Source organism: Salvelinus fontinalis, chromosome 7 (assembly GCF_029448725.1).
Source record: "Salvelinus fontinalis isolate EN_2023a chromosome 7, ASM2944872v1, whole genome shotgun sequence".
Lineage (NCBI taxonomy): Eukaryota > Metazoa > Chordata > Actinopteri > Salmoniformes > Salmonidae > Salvelinus > Salvelinus fontinalis.
This window is the reverse complement of record NC_074671.1, coordinates 59,726,222-59,752,230: the sequence shown is the minus strand read 5'-3', so window position 1 is coordinate 59,752,230 and position 26,009 is coordinate 59,726,222. Positions and strand designations below refer to the sequence as shown.

At 47.9% G+C, this 26,009-nt stretch overlaps 1 protein-coding gene across 1 annotated transcript in view; it reads right to left on the bottom strand.

The window, feature by feature from the left end:
• Window positions 1–26,009, bottom strand: part of tspan7b (tetraspanin 7b) — a 64,177-nt gene that overhangs the window by 2,666 nt on the left and 35,502 nt on the right. Inside the window, exons 2-7 of the mRNA XM_055930178.1 lie at window positions 5,179–5,367; window positions 3,101–3,175; window positions 2,756–2,851; window positions 2,424–2,579; window positions 2,264–2,347; window positions 1,053–1,134 (exon numbers count right to left, since the gene is read on the bottom strand). Of these exons, the coding sequence (XP_055786153.1) occupies window positions 1,066–1,134; window positions 2,264–2,347; window positions 2,424–2,579; window positions 2,756–2,851; window positions 3,101–3,175; window positions 5,179–5,367 (669 nt within the window). The 3' untranslated portion in view covers window positions 1,053–1,065. The remainder of the gene's footprint in view (window positions 1–1,052; window positions 1,135–2,263; window positions 2,348–2,423; window positions 2,580–2,755; window positions 2,852–3,100; window positions 3,176–5,178; window positions 5,368–26,009) is intronic.

Genomic DNA, 26,009 nt, shown 5'->3' with positions numbered 1-26,009 from the left:
ACAGCCCTGCCAACACGGTATAAATCAGAGTGTTTAATTGCGAGCCAAACAGCTTTATTTATAATCCATAGCAGCACAGTCGGGGACGGCCAATTAGAGGGGCCTGCTGGAAAGGTGTGAGCTAGCGATAACCACCTTGCATAGTGAGATCACGTTTGTGTGTGTGTGTGTGTTTGACTACGACTTGCAAAGGGCTGTAGGGGTTCCAGCCATGGAGGTCTGTGACACAACCCCTTATTACACTGGATGCATTGGACTTAGTCACAGAGACAAATAGCACTACACAAGTGTGTGTGTGTGTGTGTGTGTGTGTGTGTGTGTGTGTGTGTGTGTGTGTGTGTGTGTGTGTGTGTGTGTGTGTGTGTGTGTGTGTGTGTGTGTGTGTGTGTGTGTGTGTGTGTGTGTGTGTGTGTAGCACTCTGGTACCCTGCAGATAATGACCTATTTTGTATTCTACATGAGTCAAATGAAATGGAGTCCATATCCCATGTTGTGAATGGTTGCTGATCATACAAGGATTTATACATTGCTAGACATGACCGCCTTGTTAACCTGATAGCCAGCGAGGTGGGACAAGTGGTCTCACCAACAGCACGCATGCACAAACACAGGTTTTCCTGTGTGCCAGATGTTGTTGTTGTGGGGGGAGGCCAGGGGGAGGTGTTCGTTTTGGAAGTGGGCTGCTCATTGGACAGCTACATGGAGCAGGCCTTTGCTGAGAAGCTGCTTAAATACCAGCCCCCCGTGGCATGCTGGGACAGCCTGGGGTGGAGGTGCAAGCTGGTGGGGCTGATATTTGTCAGTCTCGGCCACATACACAGGCTTGCAGTGCGTGGCCTCCAGATTACGGGCCTGACAAAAACTAGGGCAAAGCAATTGGCTAGGTACTGCTCTGTTTCAGCTGTCGTGGGCAGCCTAGCTGTTTGGAGAAGGATGTGCTTTCTGTACCTTTGAGTGCCATGAATACAGGGACCTTTGAAATGTTTGGATCCTTTTTTTGTAAATTTGATTGGTGTATTCAAATAAAGTATTTGTGTGTGTGTCAGACTCACCTGCACCTCACTGCTACACCATCTCATATTGGTTGGCAGTGATAAGCCGCGACAGACAGCATGCCAACAGCATACCAATTGACTGGAGGGAAAGAGAGAGTGAAAAAGAGAGAGAAAGAGAGAGTGGCAGAAAGAGAGAGAGAGTGGGAGAGAGAGAAAAATAGAGAGGGAGAGAAAGAGAAAGAGGGGGGGTGATGAAAATAAGTCAGTTCCAACAGCACACAAATCATCTCTCTTAGAGGTCCTCAGTCTTCCCTCCATCCTCCCCCCTCTTCCCTCCACCCTTCCCCTCTTCTCTCCACCCTCCCCCTCTTCCCTCCATCCTCATTGCCGGGGGATGTAGGGACAAGGAGGGATCAGGGAAGGAGGAGAGGAGGGATCAGGGAAGGAAGAGAGGAAGGATAGGGATAAGATGCATTAAAGGGGTGGCTGCTCCTCTAAGAGGTGTCATTGATCTCTCTCTGCCACCCCTCCTTCTCCCCTCGCCGCTTCCCTCCATAACGTTTACGGTGCAATTAATGGGCTCGGGACTGCAGAAGAGCAGGCCGTCGCAGGTCACAGCGTCCACGGAGACACACACACACTCTCACTCTCTCTACCTACCTCCACCAGGCCCATTAAGGGTAATGGAGGGGGTCGCTGTGACGACGAGCGGCGCTGTGGGGCTAATCGAGCATGTCAGCCCGAGCAGGAGGTAACGACCACACTCGCGCAGAGTAGAGAGAGAGAAAGAGAGAGAGAGGAGAGAAATGAGGAGAGAGCGAAGGAGGGAGAGGAGAAATGAGGAGAGAGCGAAGGAGGGAGATGAGAAATGAGGAGAGAGCGAAGGAGGGAGAGGAGAAATGAGGAGAGAGGGAGAGAGGAGAAATGCAGAGAGAAGAGGAATGGAGAGAGAGGGAGGTGGAGAAGGAAGGAGGTAGGGGAGAGAGAGAGTGTGTGTGTGTCTGTATGAGTATGTGGAAAAGCGAGAGGGATGGAGAGCGTGTGTGTGTGCTCTTGTACTCTGGTCTGTATAATAGTTCCCGAGGTGCGCCTGAATGGCATGTGTGTGATGGAACAGGCTCTGAGTGGCGGACTCGCTGATTGGGTCTGAAGGAGCAGCGGTGAACATCGCCCCAGCCGTGTGTAATCATTAATAACCTGCACTGGGCGCACGCTCACACACAGAGAGAAGGAGAGTGGAAGAACAGCTGGCCCATACTGTTACTTACTTGTGAGACAGCTATTCCAAATGTCACTCCAGCAATGATCCCCATGTTAGTCTCAATGAAGTCAGTCACCAGCTCATAACAGCCCTGTAGAAGACAAGACAAGTGAGTGTGTTTGTCAGTGTGTACGGTGTGTGTCTGTGTGTCCGTGTGTGTGTCTGACCTGCTGGTGGACCTTGCTGGGGGCTATGGTGACATTGCGCAGGTCAGAAGCGTTACAGTCAGAGATGCTGGCACAGCAGCTGGGTGGGATGCCGTTGTTAGGGAACCAGATACTGGACAACCAGCTGGTGTAGTTCAACACACCACAGCATTTCAACTGGAGGGAGAGAGGGGGATGGAGAGCGATGGAGAGGGAGGGGGGAGAGAGAGAGAGAGAGCGGGATGGAGAGAGCAAGAGAGATAGAGAGAGAGGGGGGTTGGAGAGAGAGGGATTTATCACAATCCGTTTTTAATCACAACCCTAATTTGTCTGTCAAAATGACCATCACTCACACTGCGCTGCACATTGTCCACAGCCAGGCTCCTCTCGTCCTGGGAATTGTAGTTCTTCACTGCCTCACTGAAGGTCCTCTGGAAGGTTCCCTTTATCTGGGAACACAAACACACAGTTCTTGTTGTGTTCATAGCTTCTCCTGTTGTGAAACAGATGGACACTCTGACTGATGAATTCTGCCCACTGGGCACACACTGGTTGAATCAACATTGTTTCCACGTCAGTTCAACAAAATGACGTTGAACTAACGTGGAATAGATGTTGAATTGACATCTGTGCCCAGTGGGTGGGCACTCATGATCCTGTGGGTGAGTGCCAGAGGCAGGTATGGCAGGGCTACCTACCTCATGACGAAAGACAAAGCCGGAGATGCCAGCCACAAGCTCTGCCAGGAAGATCAGGGACAGGAACATGGCGTACTGCAGAGAGAGGGCACACAGGGCGCCACAAAACGGCCACTGAGTTACTGTGTATATTTTGCAGACTTTCTCACCATTTGCTCATAATAAGATCCTCGAAACACTGAAAGGAACGTTGAATGACAGTAGGAAAGGAAGACCTTTTTAGAAGGAAAGAAATCAAAAACGAAAAACAAAGACAGAAACAAGGACAGAAACAAACCCACTGGGCACACACTGGTTGAATTAACGTTGTTTCCACGTCATTTCAATGATATTACATTGAACCAATGTGGAACAGATGTTGAATTCTGTTTCTTCCCCAGTGGGGAAACACATTTGAGAAACACATTTGAGTTACTCGGATGACAACTTCTCCTAGCTCTCATCAACTCCTCTAGCTCTCAACAACTTCTCCTAGCTCTCACGAACTTCTCCTAGCTCTCACCAACTTCTCCTAGCTCTCATCAACTCCTCTAGCTCTCACCAACTTCTCCTAGCTCTCACCAACTTCTCCTAGCTCTCACCAACTTCTCCTAGCTCTCACCAGCTTCTCCTAGCTCTCACCAGCTTCTCCTAGCTCTCATCAACTTCTCCTAGCTCTCGCCAACTTCTCCTAGCTCTCGCCAACTTCTCCTAGCTCTCGCCAACTTCTCCTAGCTCTCACCAACTTCTCCTAGCTCTCGCCAGCTTCTCCTAGCTCTCACCAATTTCTCGTAGCTCTCACCAACTTCTAGCTCTCGCCAACTTCTCCTAGCTCTCACCAACTTCTCCTAGCTCTCATCAACTTCTCCTAGCTCTCATCATATTCTCCTAGCTCTCATCATATTCTCCTAGCTCTCATCAACTTCTCCAACTTCTCATAGCTCTCATCAACTTCTCCTAGCTCTCACCAACTTCTCCTAGCTCTCACCAACTTCTCCTAGCTCTCACCAGCTTCTCCTAGCTCTCACCAACTTATCCTAGCTCTCATCAGCTTCTCCTAGCTCTCACCAACTTCTCCTAGCTCTCACCAGCTGCTCCTAGCTCTCACCAACTTCTCCTAGCTCTCACCAGCTTCTCCTAGCTCTCACCAATTTCTCCTAGCTCTCACCAACTTCTCCTAGCTCTCACCAACTTCTAGCTCTCGCCAACTTCTCCTAGCTCTCGACAACTTCTCCTAGCTCTCGCCAGCTTCTCCTAGCTCTCGCCAACTTCTCCTAGCTCTCGCCAACTTCTCCTAGCTCTCGCCAACTTCTCCTAGCTCTCGCCAACTTCTCCTAGCTCTCGCCAACTTCTCCTAGCTCTCGCCAACTTCTCCTAGCTCTCGCCAACTTCTCCTAGCTCTCGCCAACTTCTCCTAGCTCTCGCCAACTTCTCCTAGCTCTCGCCAACTTCTCCTAGCTCTCGCCAGCTTCTCCTAGCTCTCACCAGCTTCTCCTAGCTCTCATCAACTTCTCCTAGCTCTCGCCAACTTCTCCTAGCTCTCGCCAACTTCTCCTAGCTCTCGCCAACTTCTCCTAGCTCTCGCCAACTTCTCCTAGCTCTCATCAACTTCTCCTAGCTCTCGCCAACTTCTCCTAGCTCTCGCCAACTTCTCCTAGCTCTCGCCAGCTTCTCCTAGCTCTCATCAACTTCTCCTAGCTCTCGCCAACTTCTCCTAGCTCTCGCCAACTTCTCCTAGCTCTCGCCAACTTCTCCTAGCTCTCGCCAACTTCTCCTAGCTCTCGGCAACTTCTCCTAGCTCTCACCAACTTCTCCTAGCTCTCACCAACTTCTCCTAGCTCTTACCAACTTCTCCTAGCTCTCGCCAACTTCTCCTAGCTCTCACCAACTTCTCCTAGCTCTCACCAACTTCTCCTAGCTCTCGCCAACTTCTCCTAGCTCTCACCAACTTCTCCTAGCTCTCACCAACTTCTCCTAGCTCTCACCAACTTCTCCTAGCTCTCGCCAACTTCTCCTAGCTCTCACCAACTTCTCCTAGCTCTCACCAACTTCTAGCTCTCGCCAACTTCTAGCTCTCGCCAACTTCTCCTAGCTCTCACCAGCTTGAGCATCCATGGGCTCCCGCGGCAGGTAGCGAAGCATCCAAACAGTCCGAACACGATGATGCATGTTCCGGTGCCGATGAGAACATAAGGAGCATTGGTGGAGCTGTCAGCGATGATAGATATGTACGCACCCAGCATAAACTTTCCCCATAGTCCCACAGCTAAGAGGATTGCCCCCGTGATCTGGACAGAGAGAGAGAGGGGGGGGGGGGGCGAGAGAAGGTGAAAGACAGCATTAGAGCCCTTTCACTAAAAAGTCATCAAGGGCCTCACTGGAGGTTTCAGACCCATAGAGATGATAGGTGGCACAACTGTAACACAACCATCACAGCTTCATGCTAAATGACACATTACATATGATATGAAATGCCAGTGGTCTGTTTAAGCAGTCGTCCATAAAATCAGTCAATTTCTCTGTGTAATAAACCATTGATTACACTGTAAATGATACACTGCTGATCTACTATAATGCTGTTAGTGGCACTGGAGATAGCTCTTTGCTGCCACCCAATGAAAGAAACTGAATCCTCACTGCATGGCTCATGAGAAAGCGAGACATTTTATAGGCTCCTTTTTTCTGGTTAAAATAACTAATACTTACTAGTAGACCAGACCCAGCTGCTGTCAAGTTTTCAAGATATTTCACTTTCAAAATACAGAAATCATACCGTATGAGGATTTCTGTATTTTGAAAGTTACATATCTTGAAAACTTGAGTGCCGACAAGCAAAACGTTTTGGGACAATGTCAACAATGGGTCTGTCACGACTTCTGCCGAAGTCGTTGCCTCTCCTTGTCCGGGCGGTGTTCGGCGGTCGACTTCACCGGTCTTCTAGTCATCATCGATCCATTTTTCATTTTCCATTGGTTTTGTCTTGTCTTCCCACACACCTGTTGTCAATCCCATTCATTACCTGTTGTGTATTTAACCCTCTGTTTCCCTTCATGTGTTTGTCAGAGATTGTTCGTTGTCAAGTGTTGTGTGTTTTGTGTATAGGTGTGCGATGGGTCTTCATACCCAGATTTTGTATTATATTTTTTCGTGAGTGTTATGGAGCTAATTACTGTGACTTTTATTAAAGTACTCCATGCTACACTCTATTTTGACTCTCCTGCGCCTGACTTCCTCTGCCACTTATATACGCCATTGTGACAGAATCTCTGACCATAAAAATGAAGTCAGCAGGAGGAGGCACTTCACTAATGGAGGTTGAGGAACGCGTCCTGGAACACGCGGCGGAGATTGACAGTCTGTGCGCTGCCATGGATCGCATTATCCAGAGTATGGATCGCTGGGAGAGACAGGGAGCGTGTCCAGTACCTCCACCACCCCCTGGAATTCCTTCGAACGTTTTTTCCCCTCCGGAACAGAACAGGATCCAGTTATCCCTACCCACGGGATACAATGGAGATACTGCCAGCTGCCAGGGTTTTCTCCTAAAACTGAACTTGTATCTGGCCACGGTCTCTCCAGTACCAACAGACCGTGAGAAAAGCTTCGCCCTCATCTCCTGCCTTACCGGGAAAGCCCTGGAGTGGGCCAACGCTGTGTGTGGAGAGGATAAGGCGTTGGACCATTTTGAGGAGCTCATCTGCCATTTCCGGAAGGTATTCGACCACCCATCCGAAGGCAGAGCAGCAGGTGAGCTCCTCTGTCATCTGAGGCAGGGGAAGAGGAGTGCTCAGGAGTTCGCGTTGGAGTTTAGGACTTTGGCTGCCGGCGCTGGATGGAGCGACAGGGCCCTGATCGACCACTACCGTTGTAGTCTACGCGAGGACGTCCGTCGGGAGCTGGCCTGTAGAGACACCACCCTCAACTTCGACCAACTGGTGGATATGTCCATCAGGCTGGACAACATGCTGGCTATTCGGGGACGTCTAGATCGGGGTCTGGTTGTTCCATCCTCCCGCACTCTCTCTCCCGAACCTATGGAATTGGGAGGGATGGTGCGCAGGGAGACCGGAGGGGGTACCCGCTCGAGCACCATCTATGATCGCAGAGATCACACTGCTGATCGGTGCCGGGTTGGTTCCTCTGGGAATAGAGAAGGCAGGCAGGGCACTCTGGCATCACCCCAGGTGAGTAGGCACCATACTCATCCAGAGCCCTCTGCTGCACTTATGTTTGTCTCTGTCACCTTTCCGGATTTTTCCCTGCATTCCCAGTATAAGGCGCTGGTAGATTCAGGCGCGGCTGGGAATTTCATTAATAAAAATGTAGCTTATAGTTTAGGGATTCCTATTGTTTCTGTGAATATGCCTTTCCCTATTCATGCCTTAGATAGTCGACCAATAGGGTCAGGGTTTATCAGGGAGGTCACCGCACCTTTGTCTATGATAACGCAGGGGGGTCACAAGGAGAAGATTAGTCTTTTCCTTATTGATTCTCCTGCGTATTCTGTGGTGTTAGGCCTACCCTGGTTAACTACTCATAACCCCACTGTTTCTTGGCCACAGAGGGCTCTCACGGGGTGGTCGCGAGAGTGCTCAGGTAGGTGTGTAGGGGTTTCCGTTGGTGCTACTACGGTGGAAAGTCCAGACCAGGTTTCCACCGTGCGCATTCCCCCAGAATATGCCGATTTGGCACTCGCCTTCTGTAAAAAGAAGGCGACTCAATTACCACCCCATCGACAGGGGGATTGTGCGATAGATCTCCTGGTAGACGCTGCATATCCCAGGAGTCACGTGTATCCTCTGTCGCAAGCGGAGACAGTGGCTATGGATAATTATATCTCTGAATCCCTGCGTCAGGGGTTCATTAAGCCATCCATTTCACCCGCCTCTTCGAGTTTCTTTTTTGTGAAGAAGGATGGCGGTTTACGCCCGTGCATTGATTATAGAGACCTTAATAAAATCACGGTAAAATATAGTTACCCGCTACCTTTGATAAATACAGTAATGGAGTCAATGCGCGGGGCCCGCTTCTTCACAAAATTGGATCTCAGGAGTGCGTACAATCTGGTGCGTATTAGGAGGGGTGATGAGTGGAAGACGGCATTTAGCACCACCTCAGGTCATTATGAGTACCTGGTCATGCCATATGGGTTGATGAATGCTCCATCAGTCTTCCAATCGTTTGTAGATGAGATCTTCAGGGACCTGAACGGGCAGGGTGTAGTGGTGTATATCGATGATATTTTGATATACTCTGCTACACGCGCTGAGCATGTGTCCTTGGTGCGCAAGGTGCTTGGTCGCCTGTTGGAGCATGATTTATATGTCAAGGCTGAGAAATGCTTGTTCTTCCAACAATCCATCTCCTTCCTAGGGCATCAGATTTCCACTTCAGGAGTGGAGATGGAGAGCGACCGCATTACAGCCGTGCGTAATTGGCCGACTCCAACCACGGTAAAGGAGGTGCAGCGTTTTTTAGGGTTTGCCAATTACTACCGGAGATTTATCCGGGGTTTTGGTCAGGTTGCAGCTCCCATTACCTCACTGCTAAAGGGGGGGCCGGTGCGCTTGCAGTGGTCGGCCGAGGCGAATAGGGCTTTTGGTAAACTGAAGGCTCTGTTTACCTCGGCGCCTGTGTTGGCTCATCCGGATCCCTCTTTGCCATTCATAGTAGAGGTGGACGCATCCGAAGCCGGGATAGGAGCAGTGCTCTCTCAGCGTTCGGGTGTGCCACCGAAGCTTCGCCCCTGTGCTTTCTTTTCGAAGAAGCTCAGCCCGGCGGAGCGTAACTATGATGTGGGGGACCGAGAGCTGTTAGCTGTCGTAAAAGCCTTGAAGGTGTGGAGGCATTGGCTTGAGGGGGCTAATCACCCTTTTCTCATCTGGACTGACCACCGCAATCTGGAGTACATCCGGCAGGCGAAGAGACTAAATCCTCGCCAGGCAAGGTGGGCCATGTTTTTCACTCGTTTTGTGTTTACGCTTACTTACAGACCAGGCTCCCAGAACGTCAAGGCAGACGCATTGTCTCGGCTGTATGACACAGAGGAGCGACCCATGGATCCCACTCCCATACTCCCAGAGTCGTGTTTGGTGGCGCCAGTAGTGTGGGAGCTGGACGCGGACATTGAGCGGGCGTCACGTGCAGAGCCCTCTCCTCCTGAGTGTCCAGCTGGTCGTCTGTACGTTCCGTCTGCTGTCCGCGACCGATTGATCTATTGGGCTCACACATCACCCTCCTCTGGTCATCCTGGGATAGGTCGGACGATGCGCTGTCTTGATGGGAGGTACTGGTGGCCCACTTTAGCTAAGGACGTGAGGATTTATGTTTCCTCCTGTTCGGTGTGCGCCCAGTGCAAGGCTCCTAGACACCTGCCTAGAGGTAAGCTTTTACCTTTACCCGTTCCTCAACGGCCGTGGTCGCACCTGTCAGTGGATTTTGTGACTGATCTTCCACCTTCACAGGGTTACACCACGATCCTGGTCGTTGTGGATCGGTTCTCTAAGTCCTGTCGTCTTCTCCCTTTGCCCGGTCTCCCTACGGCCTTACAAACTGCGGAGGCTCTGTTTACACATGTTTTCCGGCATTATGGGGTGCCTGAGGATATAGTGTCTGATCGGGGTCCCCAGTTCACGTCAAGGGTCTGGAAGGCGTTCATGGAACGTCTGGGGATCTCGGTTAGTCTTACCTCAGGTTTTCACCCCGAGAGTAATGGGCAGGTGGAGAGAGTTAACCAGGATGTGGGCAGGTTTCTGCGGTCCTATTGCCAGGACCGGCCAGGGGAGTGGGCGAAGTTCGTGCCCTGGGCAGAGATAGCCCAGAACTCGCTACGTCACTCCTCCACTAACCTTACCCCTTTTCAATGTGTATTAGGGTATCAGCCGGTTCTGGCTCCTTGGCATCAGAGTCAGACCGAAGCTCCTGCGGTGGACAATTGGTTTCGGCACGCTGAGGAAACTTGGGAGGCAGCCCACGTCCACCTTCAGCGTGCCATAAGGCGCCAGAAAATTGGCGCAGACCGTCGCCGCAGTGAGGCCCCGGTGTTCGTACCAGGGGACAGGGTCTGGCTCTCGACCCGAAACCTGCCCCTCCGCCTGCTCTGCCGGAAGCTGTGTCCGCGGTTTGTGGGGCCGTTTAAAGTCCTGAGGAGAGTGAACGAGGTATGTTATAGATTACAACTGCCCATTAATTACCGTATTAACCCCTCGTTCCATGTGTCTCTCCTCCGGCCGGTGGTGGCTGGCCCGCTGCAGGAGGCTGAAGTGCGTGAAGTTCCTCCGCCTCCTCTAGACATCGAGGGGGTCCCGGCGTACGCTATTCGATCCATTTTGGATTCGAGACGTCGGGCGAGGGGCCTTCAGTACCTCGTGGACTGGGAGGGGTACGGGCCGGAGGAGAGATGCTGGGTTCCGGTGGAGGACGTTTTAGATCCTTCTATGTTAAAAGAATTCCACCGCCTCCATCCGGATCGCCCTGCACCTCGCCCTCCGGGTCGTCCCCGAGGCCGGTGTCGACGCGCTGCTGGAGCCGCGCGTCAGGGGGGGGGTAATGTCACGACTTCTGCCGAAGTCGTTGCCTCTCCTTGTCCGGGCGGTGTTCGGCGGTCGACTTCACCGGTCTTCTAGTCATCATCGATCCATTTTTCATTTTCCATTGGTTTTGTCTTGTCTTCCCACACACCTGTTGTCAATCCCATTCATTACCTGTTGTGTATTTAACCCTCTGTTTCCCTTCATGTGTTTGTCAGAGATTGTTCGTTGTCAAGTGTTGTGTGTTTTGTGTATAGGTGTGCGATGGGTCTTCATACCCAGATTTTGTATTATATTTTTTCGTGAGTGTTATGGAGCTAATTACTGGGACTTTTATTAAAGTACTCCATGCTACACTCTATTTTGACTCTCCTGCGCCTGACTTCCTCTGCCACTTATACACGCCATTGTGACAGGGTCAATGAAACAAATACAAATTTCATTAAGTAGATGGGAACTGTGAACATTTGCTTCAATGTCAAACCGTCTTTATGGGATATCTTGATTTTTCCACCATCTTTGGCTCTACTCATGAATGATGACTGGTTCCTGACCATGTATCGTGACCAGGAAAAACTCCATATTCATAAGGCGAAAAACTATTTTTTTCGTAGAAGGTTAGTAGAACCTACGCCACAGGTTAGGATAATTAATGTAGCAGGTTAGGAGACTGAGGTTAAGGTTAGGAAATGGGTTAGGGTTAGGTTTAGCGAAAATGCTCTCCTAACTTACTATGAAAATCACTTTGTATAGTGGTGTGAAAAGAGTGACTAAGTGAATGCAGGCCTTCCAAAAGCCCACCCAGCACCAGCATGCATTAGTCGCTGTTGACTGGACGCTTCGCTCTCTCTATGATAAATACACTAGATGACTAATAGGGGAGGCTGGGTTGAAAGAAACGGACCTCCCTCTTGGCTCTAACCCTGGGTTATGATGCATTTTGTCAGTGCATCATACAAAACCATCTTCCCATTCTTTTGTTGTTGCTATATTTGTGTGTTTCTACTAGTGCTTATTATGTGCACCCAATGATGTATGTAAACCCTGGATTGTGATTCTATGTATTGGCCATTGAGAGGCTTTGAAGCCACCTGTCGGCCATATTGGCACTCCCCAGTAGGACCAGTCCACCATTGGAATACATGGGATGCTACTGTATTTCAGTTAAATGTTTCAAGAACATGTATTTAAGTATTTTTTTGTTGAAGTGGGGACAGTAACATTAGTAATAAAACAAATTATACTTTAAGGAAAATGTTTTCATATATTGTTATATTATGTTTAGCTCACATAATATAATAGTATGCATTAATGTGTTTGTAACAGAATAAACGAGGGAAAAACAAATGTACACATTAATACATGCATTTCTATTGCTTCAAAATATATTTTACAACTGTAAGGGAGTGCCAACACAGCGCCCCCCTGTCAGCCATCTAGTGTATAAATACATAATTGTGTGCACCAGACTATTCTGTGTAGAGCCCTCTAGTAGTGTGTTCTTGAACCAGCAGATGGTGCTGTGGTTATTGGTAAAGACTGGAATTTGGTATTTGGTATTTTATTAGGATCCCCATTAGCTGTTGCAAAGGCAGCAGCTACTCTTCCTGGGGTCCACACAAAACATGAAACATAATACACAATGGCACAATACAGAACATCATTAGACAAGAACAGCTCAAGGAATACAGCAGTGGCACGTCCACCTGTCCAGAGGAGAAGATGCCATTCCCTTTGATGAGGAAAAAATCATAAAAACTGTTCTGAACAGTGTGAGATTGTGGGTCTAGAAAGGTTGGTTACTACTGGTACTATCTAACCTCAACATGTACCTGGTAAATTATTATTTTTCTTTAACCTTTATTTAACTTGGCAAGTCAGTTAAGAACAAATTCTTATTTACAATGACGGCCTACCCCGGCCAAACTCTAACCCGGACGACGCTGGGCCAATTGTGCACCATCCTATGGGACTCCCAATCACAGTCCATGGTGATACCGTCTGGAATTGAACCAGGGTCTGTAGTGACACCTCTAGCACTGAGCTGCAGTGCCTTAGACGGCTGCGCCACTCGGGAGCCCCACATATACAAATACACAAAAAACATGACAGATATGAATCTCCTCCTCCATATCATTAAATTCATGTGGAGTGAAAAGTGGGTTAATGTATTCACTTTGGGGATTTGGGGTCCTTGTTCAAAGCCGGGGTTCCACTCAAGGACTGGGTTCTCCATGGAGTTCCTCTCTATATCTCTCCGTTATTATTAATATATGCATATTTAAGTCACTAATTAACAGCATCTGTGTGGTAGGGAAGATCAGGAATCAGGATTACATCTAAAATGACAATAACTAGAGTTCCTTTCTTTGTAAAACCAGTTAGCAGTTTACAGGGTTGGGTCAAGGTTTTCTTCATAGTTAAGGTGGCTAGTCGTCCCTTACTAGCATAGCAATGATGTCACTGAAGAAACTATCACCCCTGCCCTCAACCATAACTAAATATGCTTATCTTATCTCACCTCATAGCTTGTAGCCTCTGGTAGAAGCTCACTCCTTCCTTACACAAGCCAGAAGGCGTTGGCTCAGCTGGTGTGAGATCTGAATGCAGTATCATAAGACTCTTTGACCACCAGTGCTCTGCCATAAATATCAGCCTATTCAATTTAACCAGGCAAGTCAGTTAAGAACAAATGATTATTTACAATGACAGCCTAGGAACAGTGGGTTAACTGCCTTGTTCAGGGGCAGAACGACAGATTTTTACCTTGTGAGCTCAGGGATTTGATCTAGCAACCTTTCGGTTACTAGTCCAACACTCTAACCATTAGGCTACCTGCCGCCCCAAACCAATATGTGTCTAACCCACACAGAACAGCAGCAGAGGAAGACTTTATCGGAGAGATCTATATCAAAGATGGTGGATAAATAAAGAGGTCCCACTCAAGCCGTTTACCATTGAAAGAAATGGTCGCAGTTCTGGTCTGCTTAAGGGGTGGCTCTCCCATAGGCCCCAATGCATTAGCAGCTGGGTCTGGTCTGCTTAGTTCCTTGACTGGACATGAACCAGAAAAAAGCCCCCCCCCCCCAGACCGGTGTGTCTCATGGCCATGCTAATGACTGTGTGACACAGATACCAGAGCTGCATGCTGCTGAGGCACAGAAATAACTGCATCACCACAGTTTCAGACCAGGAAGGAGTGCATGGTAGTAGTGGCACAGCTAAGAAATTCCCTTATCATTGCTATGCCTCGTGGTTAACATGACAACGAACACAGCAGAGAGGAAGCACATGGAAAAAGGTTACCTAACCACTGATACAGGGTCATATATTTTGTCATTCCCCTGATGGTTAAGTTTAGGATAGGAGTTAGAGAGATCTGATCCTAGATCTGTGGTAAAGGGCAACATCTACCTCGAGCAGTGGCACAGCGGTTGCATCCCAAAATGGCACCCTGTTCCCAACATAGTGCACTTCACATAGGGCTCTGGTCAAAAGTAGTGCTCTATATAGGGAATAGGGTGCCATTTGGGAAGTGTCACCTCCCTGTAGCCACCATGCATTGGGAAATGTTGTTGTGATTCTGAGCATGTCTGGCGTTGGCCGTGCGTCAGAGGCCCGCTGACACATACAGAGCAGCCTGCCCGCCCCCTCACTGTCTGCCTGCCTCCCGCCCTGCCCCCTCCCTGTCTGCCATTCTCCCTCCCTCCCTAGCTCCCTCCCTCCCTGTCTACTTGCCTGCCTCCCTGCCTGCCTGCCTCCCTCCCTGTCTGTCTGTCTGTCTCCATCCCTGTCTGCCTGCCTGATTACCCAAGAACACAGCATGAGAAGGAACAGCAACACTCTCACAGATAGATAGATAGATAGATAGAGAGAGAGAGAGAGAGAGAGAGAGAGAGAGAGAGAGAGAGAGTGAGAGAGAGAGGGAGAGAGAGAGAGAGATGGAGGGAGAGAGAGATGGAGAGAGAGAGAGAGAGATGGAGGGAGAGAGAGATGGAGAGAGAGATGGAGAGAGAGATGGAGAGAGAGAGAGAGAGAGATGGAGGGAGAGAGAGATGGAGAGAGAGAGATGGAGGGAGAGAGAGATGGAGGGAGAGAGATGGAGGGAGAGAGAGAGAGAAACAGAGCACGAAAGAGAGGAAGACAAAGGGAGGGAAGAGAGAGTGTATTTAGTGCAAGATAGAAGAGAGAGAGATTAAAGAGAGCGAGAGAGGAGTCACTGCCCGACATGTAGCATGACACTTAGACAGCGCTGTAGAACACATCTGAGAGATAGCATATGAGCGAGTTCTCTCTGTCCCCATCTCATGCCCATCCACTGTTCCTTCTCTAGTAATGTCTGGGAGCAGCGGTAGGTTCATTTCCCTGTAATGTACCGTTCCCCTGTCCCCAGTTTCCTCTCCTCTACAGTGTTCATGTCTTATTCAACGTGACACTATGAATGATTCATGGAGCCATCTGCTGTAGCAAGCGAGGGGCTTCCCTCCCCTACATGCTCCATCAGCAGGGGGTACCGTCCTAGGCAGGAGGGATTAAGGGGAGAGGGTGTGTGTGTGTTTGTGTGTGTGTGTGTGGGGACTGACAAAAAGAGCCCCGACTAAAATGAAGCAGAGACCCTGTGTGGCGTGTTGCAGTCGGCGGCCATATAGGCCTCAGTTAACTCAGCAGGGCTATGTGTTTAAGTATTTATGTGTACTGTATATTATCTCAGCTGTGACGTTACACCACAGTCATGAGACATGGTCACAGGGTTTCAACCCTTTATTGCCAGTTAAACGGCACGTGTTTCGGTTACATTAAAAATAAATTCAACATCTGAAACACAAATGTATACACGATCTTAGATGACGAAGTCCCTTTACACTGTGATGTACTGTATGTAGCCTATGTTGATTTTGAGTGAACTAGGGCTTTCAGAGTAGGAATATGTAAGTCAGCCATTTTACCTATAAACACTGAAGTTCCCAGTCTGTTAAAGTGAGCCACTTTTATCAGAGTCCGTCGCGGATGGTGCACATTTCAACACCAGATTGGAGTCTTCACACAGCCTGACAGAGGTAATGGAATTCGTCAGCTATGGCAATTTTCCCTCCGGACATTCCCCTCATCTGTCTATCACTGCAGCTGCAGGCCTCGCAGAAATACAAAACGAGGTTTGTGAAGATAGTGGTACAACCACATGCTGTTTCTTACTGACGATGGGTTCGAGGTAATATTTCTTGGCAAGCTACCAGCACCCGTATGCAGTCCCAATACATCTGGTTGATAGCAAACCATTTGTGGCTGTTAATATACAGAACAAGAAAGGAACTAGAAATAAGAGCACCATGACAACTCCTCAGACGTTGAAAAAGGTCAATCCTGATGGGTAGATTCATGTTGTTTTCTGTGACAACAGAGTAAGGCAGACGCCAGGACAGCATGGGGTCACCACTGTCACCACTCAGAGGATTAGGATGAACAGTTGGGGATTGTTATGTCATGACGTTGTTCCGAGCAGAGTTGCCACTGACAGTTGAGCTCTAATGTTTTTTGATGTCAGGATTGCTCATATCCAGAGACACTTGATGTAGATGAAATGTAATGTAGCGGCCTATTTGGCTGAGCTAGCTTGAAAAGATCCACAACTCACCCCAAACTTTTCTAGACAAGACTAGACTTCCAAGAACTGAGGTGGCACGATATGTACTCTAGTGTGATTTCACTTTCACATCTCATAGTGTGATACGTAGAGGTGTCAGAATCCTGTCCTGCAGCTGAGGTATTGGGCCGACAGCAACAACTGTTCAACCTGTTTTGATTGTCTTACTTATTGCTCTCTTCTAGCACTCTCCTGACTCTCCTCAAAAGAGTGCTCCGTGATACCAGGAACTATCCACAGAAAAACACTAACAGAAAGAGATTTGTCGCCAAACAATAATGAACAATTGATTCGATTTAGAGAGCTTTACCAGATGCTCAGACTAGACGCTTCACATTGTGTAACAGGAAACACACGTCATCCACCACCACTGGGCAGGGACTGTGATTGGAGGTGCCTCTATGTATAAATGAGAGGGCTGGGGCCGAGGCCTGACTAATGGTTTGACCATCTGCCCTGGCAGGTGCACTGACGCTCATGCAAACATGAGACGACATCACACCTTTATGCTGTGCCACTGTGAGCTGCAGGAAGAGCATTTGAGATAGAGCTTTAGCTTCGGTAGAAATACAGTAAGGGGAACATGATGAAGAGACACACATGCAAGGCATTTAGGTAGAAGACCCCCTTGGATCATTATTATTCTGTATCTGAAAGCCAAGCAAGACACTTGTGTTTGCTTTGGTGTTGCATCAACAGGAATGGCCGCTCTGTTCTGCTCTGTTCTGTTTTGCTCTGTTCTGCTCTGTTCAGCCCTGTTCTGTTCTGCTCTGTTCAGCCCTGTTCTGTTCTGCTCTGTTCTGCTCTGTTCTGTTTTGCTCTGTTCTGTTCTGCTCTGTTCTGTTTTGCTCTGTTCTGCTCTGTTCAGCCCTGTTCTGTTCTGTTCTGTTCAGCTCTGTTGTGCTTTGTTCTGTTCTTTTCTGCTCTGCTCTGTTTGGTTCTGCTCTGTTTCTTTGGATCCTGATGTTCCTGGAGCAGGGAAGCAGGGGGAGCCACACCCCTATGTTCCCTATAGGATTCCAGCCACTCACAGCAGGACTACAGTCACACTCCATCCTCCCCTAGGAGCCAGCTAAACAACACTGAGCCACTTCCTGACAGATTAAACACGTTAATGATGCCTGGAGGAAACCACCAACAGCAACAGAACAGACACCTTTTAACAAGCCGCTCATCTGGCTCACACCCTCATCCAGCTTTTTTCCTTTAAAAACAACACGGTTACAATCAAACCAGACAGACAAAAGAAGCTGTGGAGATACAGGGATTCAGTGTGTCCCCAGAACAGTCGCTTACTGGATGGCAGAGCGGGAGAATTGGCAGGGAGGGTGATGTAGAAATGAAAAGAGCGCTTTAGATTTCAAAGGGGAAGCGCACCCCTCCTTCTCCCCTTAGCAGAGACATGATCAAAGGCACTGTTGTTCTATGGGCGCTCAAAGCCAGGCTCTTATATTTGAATCTTGTTCAAATAAAATGTTTTTTTGTTTGTTATATATTTGTTTACTTTAGGATGGGGGGATTGAAGGGGGACTAGAATCAGAGTGAAAGCGAAACCCCAATCTGAATTCTGTTACAGAAATCTTGACATCTGACTGTGTTTTATTGAAACTCCAATGTGGTGTTCAAGAAATATTATGTTGCATAACTGACAGCCCACATGAAGAAATACTTACTATAGAATTCTGTAGTATACTGTATAATACTATACTACACACTGTAGTATCCCTCAATCATGTGTAGTACGTACTATAGAATTGTGTAGTACACTGTAGAATACTATAGTTAATACTACAGTATTATCCCTCAAAAAACACAATGTCAGCAAAAACACAACAGTACGTAAAAACACAACAGTTTTTTAACTATAGTAACAGTACAGTATTTCATTTGCATATAACCTGCCTATTCCCCTCCCCCATATCCCAATTTGTGCCAGCCATAAGTGAGAAACCTACATGCCAAGTACAGTATAGACCATATATTGTGTTGTAGAAGAACTGAAGTCTCAACTATCCATTCAGACTCCAGTCCTACCTACCTACAGGTTATGGAGAATGAGCTCTTTTACAATTTGTCCTGTACGATAATAAAAGATGATAAAACAAAAACACTATAGTAAATACTACAGCAATGTCTACAAAAACACTATAGTAAATACTACAGCAATGTCTGCAAAAACACTATAGCAAATACTACAGTAATGTCTACAAAAACACTATAGCAAATACTACAGTAATGTCTACAAAAACACTATAGCAATGTCTACAAAAACACTATAGCAAATACTACAGTAATGTCTACAAAAACACTACAGTAATGTCTACAAAAACACTATAGTAAATACTACAGCAATGTCTACAAAAACACTATAGCAAATACTACAGTAATGTCTACAAAAACACTATAGCAATGTCTACAAAAACACTATAGTAAATACTACAGCAATGTCTACAAAAACACTATAGTAAACACTATAGCAATGTCTACAAAAACACTATAGCAAATACTACAGTAATGTCTACAAAAACACTACAGTAATTAATTTGTGCGTGCTTGACAGCATGGATCAGAAAGTTCGCTTGATGGCAGCCCTAACAGTATTACAATGATTGCTTTGTTGCAGACCATTAAATTCACTTAGTCTGTGTAGTGAGTGGTCAATAACATTCACCTCTGAAATACAAACATTCTACTCCAGAGGACTTTGGTGTTTCTAGAGTGAATCTGTGCTTCTAACGTAACCAACTGGAACTACAACAATGATAGAACTCCAAGATGACTCTGTAATGCATGTTGATGGTGGTCAACGACAGAATTCTCTACATCATTGATAGAACTCCAAGATAACTCTGTAATGCATGTTGATGGAGGTCAACGACAGAATTCTCTACAACAATGATAGAACTCCAAGATGACTCTGTAATGCATGTTGATGGAGGTCAACGACAGAATTCTCTACAACAATGATAGAACTCCAAGATGACTCTGTAATGCATGTTGGTGGTGGTCAACGACAGAATTCTCTACAACAATGATAGAACTCCAAGATGACTCTGTAATGCATGTTGATGGTGGTCAACGACAGAATTCTCTACAACAATGATAGAACTCCAAGATGACTCTGTAATGCATGTTGATGGAGGTCAACGACAGAGTTCTCTACAACATTGATAGAACTCCAAGATGACTCTGTAATGCATGTTGATGGAGGTCAACGACAGAATTCTCTACAACAATGATAGAACTCCAAGATGACTCTGTAATGCATGTTGATGGGGGTCAACGACAGAATTCTCTACAACAATGATAGAACTCCAAGATGACTCTGTAATGCATGTTGATGGAGGTCAACGACAGAATTCTCTACAACATTGGAGGTAACGAACACAGACAAAGAAGACAAGACGGGAAGTGTTGTGCTCGTCAAGGTGGATAATGACATCCTAAAATGGTCCTTAAAGTGACAGCCATATTGTGCATCCTTGGCTGAGCACACCACAGGCCTCCTTCTCTGCACTACTCTTCAAACCCAGAGGGATTGACTGTGCTTCCGAAGTGGAAAAGCAAGATGGAAATGATTGCATTTATACTGTACATTAGAGTTGACTACTCTGAGCTATACAGTAGTAGCTGAAACAGCTAGCAGAGACTGAAGGTAAGGGTACCTCTCAACCATGGTTTACTCTCAACCATGGTTTACTCAAGTCTGTTCACTTTTGATTAATGAGAGGGAAGGAGAGGGAGAGAGAGACAAAGAGAGAGGGAGAGAGAGACAAAGAGAGAGAGAGAGAGAGACAAAGCGAGAGAGAGAAAGAGGGAAAAAGAGAGAGGGGGAGAGAGACAAAAAGAGAGGCAGAGAAAATGTGAAAGAGAAACAAACGGAGAAGGCAGAACGAGAGGGATAGAGAGAAAGAGGGGGATTCACATTATTCACTGGTGCTGGCAGGGTTTCTGAGTTGGACTGATCATTAGTTCATTAAAGGCTCAAAATGGTGCCAAGTAAAGTACAATGCTTGGGAATGAAACTATAAGCTCAACAAGGATCCCTTGCTCTCTCAGCAAAGCTGTGGGTCCATTCTACAGTGAAGGCACCAAACTGAACCAGGCAATACACAGAACCAACGGGGGAGTTCCTCTCCATGGCAACGGCAGTCTCAGCAGCCCGCCTGCCTGCCAGCCAGCCTGCGTGGCCATGAGAGTTACTATTGTGCTGTGTTGGTCTCACTATAACCTGCCATTGTCCCTGTTTTCACACCCAATACTTTTCTTCTGCGCCATGTTGTTATTGGATAGGTGTAACAACAGGCAGCCTGGCAGGCAGCAGTGTTGTTATTGGATAGGTGTAACAACAGGGAGCCTGGGAGGCAGCAGTGTTGTTATTGGATAGGTGTAACAACAGGCAGCCTGGCAGGCAGCAGTGTTGTTATTGGATAGGTGTAACAACAGGCAGCCTGGCAGGCAGCAGTGTTGTTATTGGATAGGTGTAATAACAGGCAGCCTGGCAGGCCGCAGTGTTGTTATTGGATAGGTGTAATAACAGGCAGCCTGTCAGGCAGCAGTGTTGTTATTGGATAGGTGTAACAACAGGCAGCCTGGCAGGCAGCAGTGTTGTTATTGGATAGGTGTAACAACAGGCAGCCTGGCAGGCCACAGTGTTGTTATTGGATAGGTGTAATAACAGGCAGCCTGGCAGGCAGCAGTGTTGTTATTGGATAGGTGTAACAACAGGCAGCCTGGCAGGCAGCAGTGTTGTTATTGGATAGGTGTAATAACAGGCAGCCTGGCAGGCCGCAGTGTTGTTATTGGATAGGTGTAACAACAGGCAGCCTGGCAGGCAGCAGTGTTGTTATTGGATAGGTGTAATAACAGGCAGCCTGGCAGGCAGCAGTGTTGTTATTGGATAGGTGTAATAGCAGGCAGCCTGGGAGGCAACATTGTTGTTATTGGATAGGTGTAATAACAGGCAGCCTGGCAGGCAGCAGTGTTGTTATTGGATAGGTGTAATAACAGGCAGCCTGGCAGGCAGCAGTGTTGTTATTGGATAGGTGTAACAACAGGCAGCCTGGCAGGCAGCAGTGTTGTTATTGGATAGGTGTAACAACAGGCAGCCTGGCAGGCAGCATTGTTATTGGATAGGTGTAACAACAGGCAGCCTGGCAGGCAGCAGTGTTGTTATTGGATAGGTGTAACAACAGGCAGCCTGGCAGGCAGCAGTGTTGTTATTGGATAGGTGTAACAACAGGCAGCCTGGCAGGCAGCAGTGTTGTTATTGGATAGGTGTAACAACAGGCAGCCTGGCAGGCAGCAGTGTTGTTATTGGATAGGTGTAATAACAGGCAGCCTGGCAGGCAGCAGTGTTGTTATTGGATAGGTGTAATAACAGGCAGCCTGGCAGGCAGCAGTGTTGTTATTGGATAGGTGTAACAACAGGCAGCCTGGCAGGAAGCAGTGTTGTTATTGGATAGGTGTAACAACAGGCAGCCTGGCAGGCAACAGTGTTGTTATTGGATAGGTGTAATAACAGGCAGCCTGGCAGGCAGCAGTGTTGTTATTGGATAGGTGTAACAACAGGCAGCCTGGCAGGCATCAGTGTTGTTATTGGATAGGTGTAACAACAGGCAGCCTGGCAGGCAACAGTGTTGTTATTGGATAGGTGTAATAACAGGCAGCCTGGCAGGCAGCAGTGTTGTTATTGGATAGGTGAAACAACAGGCAGCCTGGCAGGCAACAGTGTTCTTATTGGATAGGTGTAATAACAGGCAGCCTGGCAGGCAGCAGTGTTGTTATTGGATATGTGTAATAACAGGCTGCCTGGCAGGCAACAGCGTTGTTATTAAATAGGTGTAATAACAGGCAGCCTGGTAGGCAGCAATGTTGTTATTGGATAGGTGTAATAACAAGCAGCCTGGCAGGCAGCAGTGTTGTTATTGGATAGGTGTAATAACAGGCAGCCTAGCAGGCAGCAGTGTTGTTATTGGATAGGTGTAACAACAGGCAGCCTGGCAGACAACAGTGTTGTTATTGGATATGTGTAATAACAGGCAACCTGGCAGGCAGCAGTGTTGTTATTGGATAGGTGTAATAACAGGCAGCCTGGCAGGCAGCAGTGTTGTCATTGGATATGTGTAATAACAGGCAGCCTGGCAGGCAGCAGTGTTGTTATTGGATAAGTGTAATAGCAGGCAGCCTGGCAGGCAGCAATGTTGTTATTGGATAGGTGTAATAACAGGCAGCCTGGCAGGCAGCAGTGTTGTTATTGGATATGTGTATTAACAGGCAGCCTGGCAGGCAGCAGTGTTGTTATTGGATAGGTGTAATAACAGGCAGCCTGGCAGGCAGCAGTGTTGTTATTGGATAGGTGTAATAACAGGCAGCCTGGCAGGCAGCAGTGTTGTTATTGGATAGGTGTAACAACAGGCAGCCTGGCAGGCAGCAGTGTTGTTATTGGATAGGTGTAACAACAGGCAGCCTGGCAGGCAACAGTGTTGTTATTGGATAGGTGTAATAACAGGCAGCCTGGCAGGCAGCAGTGTTGTTATTGGATAGGTGTAACAACAGGCAGCCTGGCAGGCATCAGTGTTGTTATTGGATAGGTGTAACAACAGGCAGCCTGGCAGGTAACAGTGTTGTTATTGGATAGGTGTAATAACAGGCAGCCTGGCAGGCAGCAGTGTTGTTATTGGATATGTGTAACAACAGGCAGCCTGGGAGGCAGCAGTGTTGTTATTGGATAGGTGTAATAACAGGCAGCCTGGCAGGCAGCAGTGTTGTCATTGGATAGGTGAAACAACAGGCAGCCTGGCAGGCAACAGTGTTGTTATTGGATAGGTGTAATAACAGACAGCCTGGCAGGCAGCAGTGTTGTTATTGGATAGGTGTAACAACAGGCAGCCTGGCAGGCAGCAGTGTTGTTATTGGATAGGTGTAACAACAGGCAGCCTGGCAGGCCGCAGTGTTGTTATTGGATAGGTGTAACAACAGGCAGCCTGGCAGGCAGCAGTGTTGTTATTGGATAGGTGTAATAACAGGCAGCCTGGCAGGCAGCAGTGTTGTTATTGGATAGGTGTAATAGCAGGCAGCCTGGGAGGCAACATTGTTGTTATTGGATAGGTGTAATAACAGGCAGCCTGGCAGGCAGCAGTGTTGTTATTGGATAGGTGTAATAACAGGCAGCCTGGCAGGCAGCAGTGTTGTTATTGGATAGGTGTAACAACAGGCAGCCTGGCAGGCAGCAGTGTTGTTATTGGATAGGTGTAACAACAGGCAGCCTGGCAGGCAGCATTGTTATTGGATAGGTGTAACAACAGGCAGCCTGGCAGGCAGCAGTGTTGTTATTGGATAAGTGTAACAACAGGCAGCCTGGCAGGCAGCAGTGTTGTTATTGGATAGGTGTAACAACAGGCAGCCTGGCAGGCAGCAGTGTTGTTATTGGATAGGTGTAACAACAGGCAGCCTGGCAGGCAGCAGTGTTGTTATTGGATAGGTGTAATAACAGGCAGCCTGGCAGGCAGCAGTGTTGTTATTGGATAGGTGTAATAACAGGCAGCCTGGCAGGCAGCAGTGTTGTTATTGGATAGGTGTAACAACAGGCAGCCTGGCAGGAAGCAGTGTTGTTATTGGATAGGTGTAACAACAGGCAGCCTGGCAGGCAACAGTGTTGTTATTGGATAGGTGTAATAACAGGCAGCCTGGCAGGCAGCAGTGTTGTTATTGGATAGGTGTAACAACAGGCAGCCTGGCAGGCATCAGTGTTGTTATTGGATAGGTGTAACAACAGGCAGCCTGGCAGGCAACAGTGTTGTTATTGGATAGGTGTAATAACAGGCAGCCTGGCAGGCAGCAGTGTTGTTATTGGATAGGTGTAACAACAGGCAGCCTGGGAGGCAGCAGTGTTGTTATTGGATAGGTGTAATAACAGGCAGCCTGGCAGGCAGCAGTGTTGTTATTGGATAGGTGAAACAACAGGCAGCCTGGCAGGCAACAGTGTTCTTATTGGATAGGTGTAATAACAGGCAGCCTGGCAGGCAGCAGTGTTGTCATTGGATATGTGTAATAACAGGCAGCCTGGTAGGCAGCAGTGTTGTTATTGGATAGGTGTAATAACAGGCAGCCTGGCAGGCAACAGTGTTGTTATTGGATATGTGTAATAACAGGCTGCCTGGCAGGCAACAGCGTTGTTATTAAATAGGTGTAATGACAGGCAGCCTGGTAGGCAGCAATGTTGTTATTGGATAGGTGTAATAACAAGCAGCCTGGCAGGCAGCAGTGTTGTTATTGGATAGGTGTAATAACAGGCAGCCTAGCAGGCAGCAGTGTTGTTATTGGATAGGTGTAACAACAGGCAGCCTGGCAGACAACAGTGTTGTTATTGGATATGTGTAATAACAGGCAACCTGGCAGGCAGCAGTGTTGTTATTGGATAGGTGTAATAACAGGCAGCCTGGCAGGCAGCAGTGTTGTCATTGGATATGTGTAATAACAGGCAGCCTGGCAGGCAGCAGTGTTGTTATTGGATAAGTGTAATAGCAGGCAGCCTGGCAGGCAGCAATGTTGTTATTGGATAGGTGTAATAACAGGCAGCCTGGCAGGCAGCAGTGTTGTTATTGGATATGTGTATTAACAGGCAGCCTGGCAGGCAGCAGTGTTGTTATTGGATAGGTGTAATAACAGGCAGCCTGGCAGGCAGCAGTGTTGTTATTGGATAGGTGTAATAACAGGCAGCCTGGCAGGCAGCAGTGTTGTTATTGGATAGGTGTAACAACAGGCAGCCTGGCAGGCAGCAGTGTTGTTATTTGATAGGTGTAACAACAGGCAGCCTGGCAGGCAACAGTGTTGTTATTGGATAGGTGTAATAACAGGCAGCCTGGCAGGCAGCAGTGTTGTTATTGGATAGGTGTAACAACAGGCAGCCTGGCAGGCATCAGTGTTGTTATTGGATAGGTGTAACAACAGGCAGCCTGGCAGGTAACAGTGTTGTTATTGGATAGGTGTAATAACAGGCAGCCTGGCAGGCAGCAGTGTTGTTATTGGATATGTGTAACAACAGGCAGCCTGGGAGGCAGCAGTGTTGTTATTGGATAGGTGTAATAACAGGCAGCCTGGCAGGCAGCAGTGTTGTCATTGGATAGGTGAAACAACAGGCAGCCTGGCAGGCAACAGTGTTGTTATTGGATAGGTGTAATAACAGGCAGCCTGGCAGGCAGCAGTGTTGTTATTGGATAGGTGTAATAACAGGCAGCCTGGCAGGCCGCAGTGTTGCTATTGGATAGGTGTAAGAACAGGAAGCCTGGCAGGCAGAAGTGTTGTTATTGGATAGGTGTAATAACAGGCAGCCTGGCAGGCAGCAGTGTTGTTATTGGATAGGTGTAATAGCAGGCAGCCTGGGAGGCAACATTGTTGTTATTGGATAGGAGTAATAACAGGCAGCCTGGCAGGCAGCAGTGTTGTTATTGGATAGGTGTAATAACAGGCAGCCTGGCAGGCAGCAGTGTTGTTATTGGATAGGTGTAACAACAGGCAGCCTGGCAGGCAGCAGTGTTGTTATTGGATAGGTGTAACAACAGGCAGCCTGGCAGGCAGCATTGTTATTGGATAGGTGTAACAACAGGCAGCCTGGCAGGCAGCAGTGTTGTTATTGGATAGGTGTAACAACAGGCAGCCTGGCAGGCAGCAGTGTTGTTATTGGATAGGTGTAACAACAGGCAGCCTGGCAGGCAGCAGTGTTGTTATTGGATAGGTGTAACAACAGGCAGCCTGGCAG